Source organism: Leptonotus elevatus, chromosome 11, assembly GCF_054856555.1.
Source record: "Leptonotus elevatus isolate MCC_2025b chromosome 11, RoL_Lele_1.0, whole genome shotgun sequence".
In the NCBI taxonomy this organism is placed as follows: Eukaryota; Metazoa; Chordata; class Actinopteri; order Syngnathiformes; family Syngnathidae; genus Leptonotus; species Leptonotus elevatus.
Window position 1 is genome coordinate 20,032,021 of NC_141249.1, and position 11,896 is coordinate 20,043,916.

At 44.3% G+C, this 11,896-nt stretch overlaps 1 protein-coding gene across 1 annotated transcript in view; it reads right to left on the reverse strand.

The window, feature by feature from the left end:
• LOC147166380 (cadherin-2-like) overlaps window positions 1–11,896 on the reverse strand; it is a 41,552-nt gene that overhangs the window by 5,678 nt on the left and 23,978 nt on the right. Inside the window, exons 5-15 of the mRNA XM_086088645.1 lie at window positions 11,003–11,158; window positions 7,632–7,776; window positions 7,183–7,355; window positions 6,223–6,360; window positions 5,966–6,151; window positions 5,636–5,889; window positions 3,956–4,098; window positions 2,538–2,774; window positions 1,517–1,750; window positions 1,149–1,288; window positions 143–310 (exon numbers count right to left, since the gene is read on the reverse strand). Of these exons, the coding sequence (XP_085944771.1) occupies window positions 143–310; window positions 1,149–1,288; window positions 1,517–1,750; window positions 2,538–2,774; window positions 3,956–4,098; window positions 5,636–5,889; window positions 5,966–6,151; window positions 6,223–6,360; window positions 7,183–7,355; window positions 7,632–7,776; window positions 11,003–11,158 (1,974 nt within the window). The remainder of the gene's footprint in view (window positions 1–142; window positions 311–1,148; window positions 1,289–1,516; window positions 1,751–2,537; window positions 2,775–3,955; window positions 4,099–5,635; window positions 5,890–5,965; window positions 6,152–6,222; window positions 6,361–7,182; window positions 7,356–7,631; window positions 7,777–11,002; window positions 11,159–11,896) is intronic.

Here is an 11,896-nt window from a genome sequence, read left to right on the forward strand (position 1 = left end):
TCTTCAAGCACATGCACGCAATCACACACATCTTAATCAAAGCATCATTTGAAGCCCTACTCGCAGTTTCCAACAGTAACCTCATTTGAATGTGAACAGGTGGTTTGGCGTTGGAGGCCACTTGGAATCCAAATCCACAAACCTCATGGATGAAGTCGCCGATGTCTCCGGGGTGCGGCGCGGCCGACCTGATCGGATAGCGGTGGTCGTGGTGGAGCGGCCTCTCGTCCAGACGCCGGATGCCCACCTTGGCGCCGCACTCGTTCTCCGCCACCGCGTCGGGCTGCTGCAGCTGGCTCAGGTCGTAGTCCTGAACGCACGCAAATGCAAAAAACGCACATGACACTATTGGAGATGCACAAATCGTCGTCACTGAAAGTTCTCCTCTGCGACAAGCAGAGTTGCTATTAAGTCACTTGGAGTGGACTAAAACCCGCGTCTGAAATTGAAAATGAAAAACGCTGTTTTGAAAATGCACTTTGAAACCTTAATCCAGGATGATAATCCAGGATCCAATTTTAAAGCCCTAAATTGAAAAACTAGTTAAAAAAACATTCACTGTCTTAAAACCCTAACTTAAAACCCTACTTTGAAACATGAACTCTCTAGTTCAAAACTCAAACCCAGACTTGAAACCCCAATTTCAAACCGTCACCAGTCTTTGAAAGCTCTTGACACCCTACTATGGAACCCTAACCGTACTTCACAACCCAAACCCCTGGTTTAAAACCGTAATTTGAAGCGCTGTCCTAAATTTTAAATACAACAATCAAAACAAAGACAAAAAAATTGTAAACAATATATAATGACCAAAAATAATCAAGTAAATTAAATTAAGTAAATAAATAAAAAATCTTAAACATGAAATATGAACTGCAAAATGAGACCAAAATGTAAAATGACTTCAGATATAAAATGAAAAATTAGACAAAAGACAAAACTGTAAAGTGATTTTTTTTAAATTTAATTTAAAATCAAAAGCCATTGAAAAATTCCAAAATACTTTAAAATGGAAAATAAAAATATGAAAAATTACATAAAATATATGATTTGATAACAATGTATGTTTCAAAAAACATAATATTAGAAATCAAATGAATTCTGAATGAAAACTTTGGAATGGAATACTAAATGGAACTTGTTGTTACCTGGTCCTCCTCGCCGCCACCCTCCTCATCATACTTGAGGATGTTGTCGCGCACGTCGTCCTCGGGGTCGATGAGGAGCTGCTTAGCCTGCCGCTCTTTGTCACGCCTTTTCATCCACACGCCCAACAGCAGCACCAACACTAAACAAACACACACACACACACAATCATTGAATTTTTTCCACAAAAACTTGTTTATGTCTCCAAAAGTTTTTCAATATTTCCAGTATTGTAAGGTTGGGAAGGACCTCCATTTGAAAGCTGAATGCTGATTTGAAACCCAAACAAGCCTCTGCGGAAGAGACGCGCGTGCGTGCGTGCGTGCGTGCGTGCGGCTCTGCTACTGTTAAAGTCAATCTTCAACATTACCGAGCAGCACGATGATGCAGATGAGGATGCCGATGACGGCGCCCATGCCCAGGCCGGCGGCCATGACGCGCTGCACGTCCACGCAGTCGCCGTGGCGGTCGCAGCGGCACACCTTGACGCGCAGGTACGACGTGTTGGTCATGGGCGGGTTGCCCGAGTCGGTGATGCCCACGGGTACCTCGTAGACGCCGTGTGGCAACGGCCCGCTGCGCAGACGCAGCTGAGCATGCTCACCTGATGGGCCAAAACCGTATTTTGTCATTGTGGAGACGTCATGATGTCTGATTGATATTGTGTTTGTGGAATATGAATTAAGCAGTAAAATCCACCTGTTCTCCATCTCAGGGGGCAGCCATTTTGCCACTTGTTGTCGACTAAAAAGGACATCACAGTGCGTAATGGCTCATCTTGCAAACGTCACATGAGCAAACCCAATAAACAGGTGAGCTGTGATTGGTTGTTACCTGGACCCTGAGGCACTTTGATGTCATTTTCAGCCGACAGCAAGTGGCAGTACAGGGCAAAATGTCCCCCCCCCCCTGGATTTTGCTGCTTAATTCAGATTCCACAAATTCCATGTTAATCAAAATACCGTGTTTAGACTAGTGGGGACGCATGGAACATTTTAGATTTGGAAAATGTCGTTTTTCCACCAAAACACAATTTTTCATCACAAAAAGGCTAAATTAAATGAAAAATGTACCGTAAGTTTGGCCTAGAAAACACCCAGGAAAGGCTACATCAAGTCACAATAACATAACATTTATTAATAAGATGATAAAACTCTTGATTTATACTCAAACGGACTAGTCAATTAAATATTTTACAATTACAACATTAACATTTGCTCACAAAAAGGCTAGATTAGAATATGGAGATATCAGGTTTTGCCAGTCAAACCCCAAATTTGTTACCAAAAAAGACGTTATTATTAGATTTAGTTTTAAAAGGAAAAATCCTACCAATAAAATACCTTTTTTAATGACAAAAATAGGTCTGACTGTGGAGCGCGTCTGCTTACCGCTGAGTCGGCTGAGCGTCCAGTTGCGTCGCACGTCCGACAGGCGCGTGGCCAGCTCGAATGCGAAAGGCCCGGCGTTGGAGCCGAGGTCTGGGTCGACAGCGGTGATGTTGATGCCGCTGCCAATTTCGGGCCTCTCGCACATCTCCACCTCAGGAGGGAAGACGTGCGGCGCGTTGTCGTTGATGTCCATGAGGTACAACTGGAGGGTGCCCGTACCGCTGGCGGGTGGCACACCTGTGCAGACGCGCACGTGGAAAACACACACACATGCACACACACACAATACATAAACACACAAGACCACATAAACAGATGCATATAAGACACAGACACACACAGAAAACAGAAATGAGCAGATTAAAGACACAATACACACACATTCAGCACAGATACACATATACATTTAACACAGATACACAACTGTGTTTTGTGAAGCTGGTGATATGGCATTTCCGGGCGCAAACAGAGGAAGCACGGCTGTGACATTCCATTCTCTCCAGCCATTTTCCATTTTCAACAGACAATTGTTTTTTTCTGCGACTATAAAGAACGATTATGAGCAGCACCAGAGGAAGAATTTGGGAACATGGGGAATAAATGCAAGTATTGTAGGCAGTGGACACTACAAAACTGTTGTCCCCCGGAGGGCCGACGATGGGGCGAGAGCAATGGCAAAAACAACACCATAGCTTAAAAGAATGAGTTTCTGCATACAAGTACTCTCAAAAATAAAATAAAAATTAGCTCAAAATGCTAACATTATACTGCTTATAAGAGACCTAGTTAATATGATATAATATTTGTCTGCTCTTAGCAAACTAATTTATATAAAAAAAAAGAAGCTACTGCTGATAACTCAAAATGCTAACGTCCTGCTACATAGACGACGTAGTTGCTATGCTGACGTCCACATAGTCATTTCACTCAGTCGGAAATGAACAAGAGCAATTCATTGTTTTGTAAAATAATGCTATGCTGTTGTTAGTATAAAATGCTAACATCATGCTACTTTCGCTAGGCCTAATTATTTGAATTGACTCGATGGGGAAAACCAAAATCAAACCATTTCCTATTTCTAACTAACTTGACACTATGTGGTGTTAGCTCAAAATGCTAACGCTATGTTACGTAAGACCTAGTTACTATGCGAGCCGATTTAAATCCAAAAAACCAAACAAAAAACAAAACAAAAACAAAATAACAAACAAATCAGCAGAAACACGTTGACTTTGTCTGCTCCAAGATCAGTAATGTATTATCTGTAGAATGCTGTGTTATTAGCTCAAAATGCTAACACAACGTTTGCAACGTCAATGGTCTTGGCTAGACAATCATCAGGACACTTCATTAGGCACACAGTGTGATCAAAACCTGTGCCTTGTGTGTGGATGTTGTGCTTGTTTTTGTAGTCTCACCGTTATCTGCGGCCATAAACGTGATGTTGTACAGGTTGTTCTTGACGTATGGCGATTCGCGGTCCAGGATGGCGATGGTGGAGATACGCCCGTTGACCGGGTCGATCTCCAGCCAATTGGCGGGGTCGAACATCTTGGAGTACCTGCGGCAAAAAGCCAGCTGTTAGCCACGGCTAATTTATTCATACACTGCCACCAAATAAACAAAGAGAACGCCTTAAGAAATAAAGTAATTAAAGCAGATACATCTGTTGAAATGCTTAAATCTCAACTGTTACTATGCAGTCGCATTTGGTTAAACTGCATATAATCTAGTCTCGTTTCACGCAATAACAACTACAAAGGAACATAAAAACACCTCAGAAGGAAAGTAAAAGCACCTGACTACATAAGACACATTCCAAGAGAATCCGTTAAAAGTGAGCCACTGAGGATTTTAAATACAGGCGATGGGCAAGCTCTTTTAAGTTTCACATATTTTTGAAAGCTATTCCCGGAAAGTGGAGCAGAGCACGAGAGAAAGCCTTTTGTTCAATTTCAGTCCCGCAACTCGGAGGAGAATAATTTCTCTAAAAGATCTTTGAACAATCAAAGAGCAGATTTAAGACGGGAGCATAACAACAATCAACAATTCTCAGTCCCAAAGTGTTGGCACATTTGCCATTGGTTTGACTTGACTCAACTTACTTCCCATGGAAAAATGTCAAATTCTTCAAAAAAGAGAATTGAAGCTGTTCACTGCTACGCAAAGTTGAACTTTACTATCAAACTAAATGTAAAACTATGAGAATTACACATTGTGTTTTTAGAACAAACACATAGCATAGCCTTTTGTCCCGTAGCTTAATGCTAATGCTAACACACAATGGAATACGCAAGTATGACCCTTAAAGCTACACATATTAGCACACAAACAGTGAAGCCAAGCCACACAGACATTCAATATACATACAGTATATGCTTTATCTTCTGTAAGGATTTTCTGAGCAGTATATATGACGCTAGACATTATTTAGAACACACACTGACGACGAGTCAAAACTGCTTGGAGGACATAATCCGACAACAAAAAGGAGGCATTACAAACCACACAGCGAGTGCGTTTGAATGTCCATGTGCCTTTTGCCAGCCCCCGATTGGCTGTTGCTAGGCAACAAAAACGGGAGTGCTCCATTTAGAAACAAACAGTCGGCCAGAGGAGACGTCCTGTAGACTCAACTGGCAAACTTGCCTGTCTGGGATCAGTTTTTTCTTTTTCTTTTTTAATCTTGAAGAGGGGGGAAGTAAACGTGGCCTTAGCTCCGCCGGGAGGCAAAACATTGATGATATAAAAGTGTAAAAGCGCTACGACGGATGGATTTATTCACGGCACTTTGATGTCACGGAGAGGCACTGGAGAACGCACTCTAGGACCGCAACCCGACTGCAAAACCACAACTAAAAATCACTACATCCTGATGGTAAAAAATCCTCAAGCCATCTGCAAAAAAACTGCAATGCGTCTATGAAATGCCAATACTTGACGGTATAAAGCCAAAGTCTGGTTGCACAATCCAACGTGACTGCAAACACCGCAACGTGACTGCAAAATGGCAAAACCTGACTAAAAGAAGCCACAACCAGCCTGCAAAAGCCGATCCAACTACACAAAATAGCCGTAACCCTCTTGGAGATTCTCACCGGATGGTTTGCCTCATGAAGCGGTCGGGGTCTTGCGCTGTGAAGGTGGTTAGCGGCGAGCCGGCGGCCAGGCCCTCATCCAGCTTGATGGGTTTGGGATTGGGGCTGAACTCGGGGCTCTCGTTGAGGTCCAGGATGCGGATGGAGACGGTGGCGGTGGACTGGCGCGGCGGGTGGATGCCACGGGCCAGCGGGGCCTCGTTCTCCGCCGCCACGTTCAGCACGTACGAGCGAGACAGCTCGAAGTCGATGGGCTGGGGAGGAACGCGTAGTGGGTATCAGTGCTGCACGGCACAGGGTGGAGTCGGTTAAGGGTCCGAGTGTTCGCACCTTGACCACGGTCAGGAGTCCCTTGTTGGTGGAGGGGTCGGTAGGGATGGAGAAATGCCCTTTGGAGTCTCCACTGATGATGCGGTAAACGGCGTTCCAGGCCGAAGAGTGTGGCTGGTCTTTGTCCGTAACCGTCAGGTTGGTTACGATCACGTTCACCAGGTTCTCGTGAACCTCGCCGAAGAACTACCGCAGACAGCAAGATCAGCGGAGGAAACCGTTTGGGATGCACCGGTTAAAAGCGGGGCGAGACGTACTGTGTCGGTGGTGAATTCCGGCGGGTTGTCGTTGACGTCGGTGATCCGGATGACGGTGGTGGCGGTGTTGGAAAGACCGTAAGTGGGGTTGCCCTCCATGTCGGTGGCCTGGATGATCAGCGTGTACTGAGACACTTTCTAAAAACAAACAACAACCGGGAAGAACACAGATGAGACAACATACGATACAAATCACTCTCATCACCATGTGACAAGCTATGATTCTCAGCACATTTACCATGTGATAAGTTACGGTTACCTTCAATTAACACGCCATAAGATTCAGTCCAACTGCCACACGGTACAATACTGTATGGTTCAGTCAAATTACCATGAGACAGGATGCGGTACACTTTTCTCCAATTACCATGTGACAAGATTCAGTCAAATTTACAGTTAATGTCATTTTCCATACAATAGAATACGATTTATATTTTAAATTAGCGTAAGACTATTCACTCGATTAATCCGATACAATGCACTTCAAATGTGACAAGATACAATTTCCCCCAATTACCATAGGACAAGATATGGTTCACTCTAATTACCACGTGACAAGATATGATTGACCTCATTACCATGTGACATGATACAGTTCACTCCAATTATAATGCAATACCATTTACTACAATTACCAGAGATCTCCTCCTGATTTTTAATAATAATCTTCAGGTACAACACTTGCGCTGTCATGAAGTGACTTATCAACGGGCATCCACAGCCTCCATCTTTTTGACGGCCCCGTGCTGGCATGCAAATGACAAATGACGTGCCGTTCGGAATGGCGCGAACATTTTGCCGGCTCTACTAGTGTTGGATTATGACTAAAAAAAGACACAATCTGTTTTAGCGCTGCGGGAAGCACTGCGGGCCAGACAGACGCTGACAGGCGGAGACTCCATATGGCCAACGCACACCCCCACCTACCCGTCACCCCAACCCACTCACACACACACACACCTCGCGGTCCAGGCCTGCTGCCACGGTGATGATGTCACCAGTCTTGTTGTTAATGGTGAACATGTTGGGGGACGGGCTTTGGGGATTCTGAGTCAGGATCTTGTATCGCAGCATCCCATTCGCTGTCTTGGGATCATCCTTGTCCACAGCCGTCACAGTCATCACAAAGGTCCCTGCAAGAAGGAAGAGAGCGCATACAAATAAATAAGTAATGATTTAAAAAAAAAATAATTATTGTAAGTTCTATGCGAATTTTACATTAGCTCATCTGTGGAATTCCCTGTTAATATTAGCATTAAGCTAATGAACGTTCATTAGACAAAACAATCTTTTGTCTCATGTGACAGTTTAGAGTCGCACTACTTGTTTGGTAAACTGCGAGAGGTTAAATGAGAACAAGCATAAGGAATGCTTCAAAAGATGTGTTTCATATATTTTGACAATTGTACCTGGTTTGGAGCCCTCCGGCACGGTGCCGTTGAAGACGGTGTGTGTGAACTCAGGCCGGTTATCGTTCTGGTCAATGACGTTGATGTGGATCTCCACGGGCGTCTCCACCTGGTTGCCATTTAGGTCCACTGCGTGGGCGCGTAACTGCGCACAGCAAACGCATACACACATACACACAAGCCACAAGGCTACGTTTAGCATTAGCAGCTCAGAGTGGGGTCCCGTCCTGGGACAACAAAACAACAGCAGTGTTTGGTTTGTAGATTTGTGAGTGCGAATATGTGATGCGGAGGCCCTCTTAAAGGGTCTCAGTTGTTATCCTTGGACCAAATTTGCGTGCTGAAAAATTGACCAACAAATGTCATGGTCACGCGCCCTGATTTTTATTTTATTTTTTCCAGCCCCTGAAGCCAATTTCCCTTGGCCACAAAAAAATTGGTATGCATATCTATCAGGAGTAGAACCACCAAAAAGTATCATGCCAGAAGAGTGACAGGAAGTCTACCATTTTGGTATAAAGCGGACATTGTAGGGTCCAAGCATTGCGGTATACGGATTACCTCTAGGGGTGTTTGAAATAATCGTTGCCCACAGAGAATTATACGTTGTGTATACAAACACAAAAACATAGCCTCCACTAACTCATACATGGGCTAACTAATTAGCATCTATCTTGTTGCATCAAATCTTGTTACCCTTCAGCGCCGTATCTGAACACAGTGCAGCAACATCAGGTCATTATTGTGTGTTTTTATGTCAGAGTATTATTTTTTTCTTCATTAAATAGCAATTTTATTTTTTGTTTTGGGAGCGTGGAACAGATGAATGGCCCTTCCATTCATTTCAGTGGGGGAAAGATGCATGTGTTTTTCCAATAACAGCAATCCTCTGATAGCACGCAAATATCCACCCTGGGCTTGTGAACAGCAACGGAACGTATATTGGACACCTCATGCGCATGTAATAATCTCCCTTTAAAGCTATGCAGTTCTAATTATGTTCACCGATACTCTCCATGTAGATTTGCGGGGGGGGGTGGGGGGGGTTAACCACAAAAAACACGCACCAGCATTACCATGAACGTTTGTCTCTCAGCATTGTCATCAAGGAGGTACAAAACACCAATGCGAATGCTTGACTCTCAGCATCGGGCCAATTAGACGCTTGGCTGGCCCGTCTTCGCCTACTTTGTTGTTGTCAGCGCGGCAAGAGTTGCAAGACGAATGCGTTCGGCATGAAAAAAAGGCCAAACATGATGAATAAAGCTATCTGCTGGCCTGCGACCCTCGGCCAGTAAATCGTTTAGGGCGTCCTCTCCCTCATGAATAAACATGGCGGCCCATCTCGGCTCCCACTTCTGACAACTACATCCAGCGTCATGAATATTCATCGGGCGGCTTAAATGCAAATGGCCCTGCTGCGACTCCAGATTTGCACTCCCCGGTGCTCCGCCGCGCCGCTTCCGATCAAAAGGTTACGCTCGTCTCCCAGAGAGGCGGGTGACTGCGGTAGATGTCGTCAGGCTTGAATTTAAGGAGAACTTGATCTTTTTCATCTCTAAGCACGGGAGAGAATTTATTTGGCCCAGCTTGGCAGTCATGTTGAAAATAAAACAGGATGCCTGATTCTGACTCGGGCTCAATTGGCGGCATTCCCGCGTAGTACAGTAAACCGCATTCCATTGCGGGTTCTGGGTTCCATTATTTCATAGATTTTTAACTACATTGTTCTGTTTCCCGTTTTTTATTATTATTATATGGTGGCATAGTAGCTGCGTTTCCATTACAGTTTTTTTCGCAAAAATAAAAGCGATATTGTACTATTTCGAAAAGGCGCAATTCTCGTAATGTCCCGTCTCGCGGGATCTCGCAGTTCTGTAGGAGGTGCTCATGATGTTTACGGAAGACAGATTCCCCGGAGTTGTTAATATTACTTTAAAAACATCTCCCTCCCCCCATCAAGCAAGTTCGGGCATTTGGTGTTGGTGTTGCGTGCGCACGTGCTTATAACTCATGTTATGGCGCGGATGGATGGATTTAAACGATGGCGTACGCCGTATGTCGCTCGTTTGCTCGTTGCCCGGGGCAACGACCATTTCTCATGCAAGGATACGGGACGTGCATTGAACGGAGGCAGCTCCGACACGAAAGTGGCCCCGTACTTCCTACTTCCTTTCCTCTGTGATCGGGCGGGGGTCACATGACTACAGGGAATATGCAAAAAGTGTTTCCATTACACTTTTGCAAAATACTTCTATTTTGACACGTCTCAAAAAGCACCTCATGAGAGCGTAAAACATTTTTTGCGATATTTGAGAGTTTTCCATTACCAGCTTGCTTTTGTGCAACTTGCACCCTATCCCTAAACCCAAAACTGAGGGTAATGGAAACACACCTACTATATATTTGACACAAAATTTGACAGAAGAATGACAACAGGAAGTATTTCAAGATCAGCTTTATTTTTGCTGGACGATTTAATCTGAATTCCGCGTTAATCCTCATTTTTACGGTTACAGAAAACAATGGCTGTAAATTGATTATAATGTACAATGTAAATTTTTGGGCACAATTAATGATGTTTATTGTCATAAGATAAATTAATTTTGTTTGGATAAAATCGGTTTTGTTTACTCCAAACAGAGATTGGTTACGCTTTTACACAGTTTGTACAATGTTTTTGTCTTGTCCATTGCTCTTGTGCTCTCACGCTCTCTCTCTCTTTCAATGTTTTTAAATAAGCTTGTATTATTTTAAAACTGCATTTAAATACCTTGAAAAAAGTGTTGTAACTGCTGTAAAAACAGGCCTAGGCAGGCAGTACAGTATTTTTATATTGCAGATTTCACTTATTGCGGAACGTAAACCCCGAGATGGACGGATGATTATTGTTGTTGGGTAAAAGTGCAGCATGGTGGACTAGTGGTTACACGTTTATGAATCTCTGCCTCACAGTTCTCGATACAGAGTTAGAATCTCCGCCTTCCTTAGTTGAATTTTCATGTTTTCCTTGCACTTGCTTGTGTTACCACAAGGTCATTCATATCCAATCACTGTTGTGCGTTGGGCACCGTGGTAATAGTATCCGGAATCAAGTGAAGTTCAAGGAAGTGGTAAAACGGCCATGAGCAGAGGAGTTGAGACAAGAATTTGAAGAAGCGTGTTCAATTTGTTCAAATTTCTGGTATGTCTTAATTTTGTATCGATAAACCAGTGAATTTGTGGATTAATAATCCAGCTGTCTTCGGGCAGTAGACGGGGCACACCCTCAACTGGTTACCAATGACTGAGATACTTCAAAAGGGCCTCGGCATCGCATACAGAGCCCCTAACAAATCCCCAAAAGTCGGCACAGCCCGTACAGAACTTACATGAAAGTTGGAAATGTGCTCCCGGTCAAGAGGCTTGGTGACGGACAGCTGACCCGAGATGGGATTGATGATGAAGATGCCCGTCGGCGGCTGGTCGGCACCAGGACCCGTCACACTGTAGCGCAGCAACCAGCTCTTGTCTCGGTCCGATCGGATCTACGGCACAGGCAGAACCCACAGATGAAGTACTTGGGAACAATAGGAAAGCTGTGAAAGGAGTTTTAGGTTAAATGGAGTGTGGGTGGTGGTATGCATGGTGAGCAGAGGGCAGGGATCGGGTGGGCGTCTTGCCAATCTGTTTAAGATATACATGGACAAGTATATTTTTTTCTGCCTGAGCGAATATGAATATAAAGTTTGAGAAGCCCTGTTCTGAAAAGTACCGTCCAAGGATTAACCTCCACCAGGAATTCCTGTCAGTTGCCACGGCAACAGTGGATCGCCTTCATGTGTCAGAATTCTTGTTGCGTTTAGTTCCCAAACAGGATGGAGATGTTTGCCCTCACGGGCTCTCCATCACTTTGGGATGAATAATGAAAACGTACATGTGGCCCGCTGGGCCCGGCGGCATGTTCGCTCGGAGCGAGGGTTAACCGCCACGCCTCGGGGCACGCGTTCACTTTCGGATCGCTGCAACTGTCAGCCTGCATTTAAATGAAAGGCTTTCCCATGCTGATAAGTCATTTTGTTTTATGTGAACGATCAGGACACAATATAACTATTGTAACCCTTTTCCACGGCTCCAGAACCTTGCTGAACACGCACATAATCAAGTAAGAGCAAGTCTAAGTAAAAAGCAACGTTTTGCTGAGCTCTGGTCTCAGTCTTGCTTCTATCTCATGTACTGATTTGCTTGCTACCAGCCAATCGGTCACCATTTTGCAAAAAACGCCA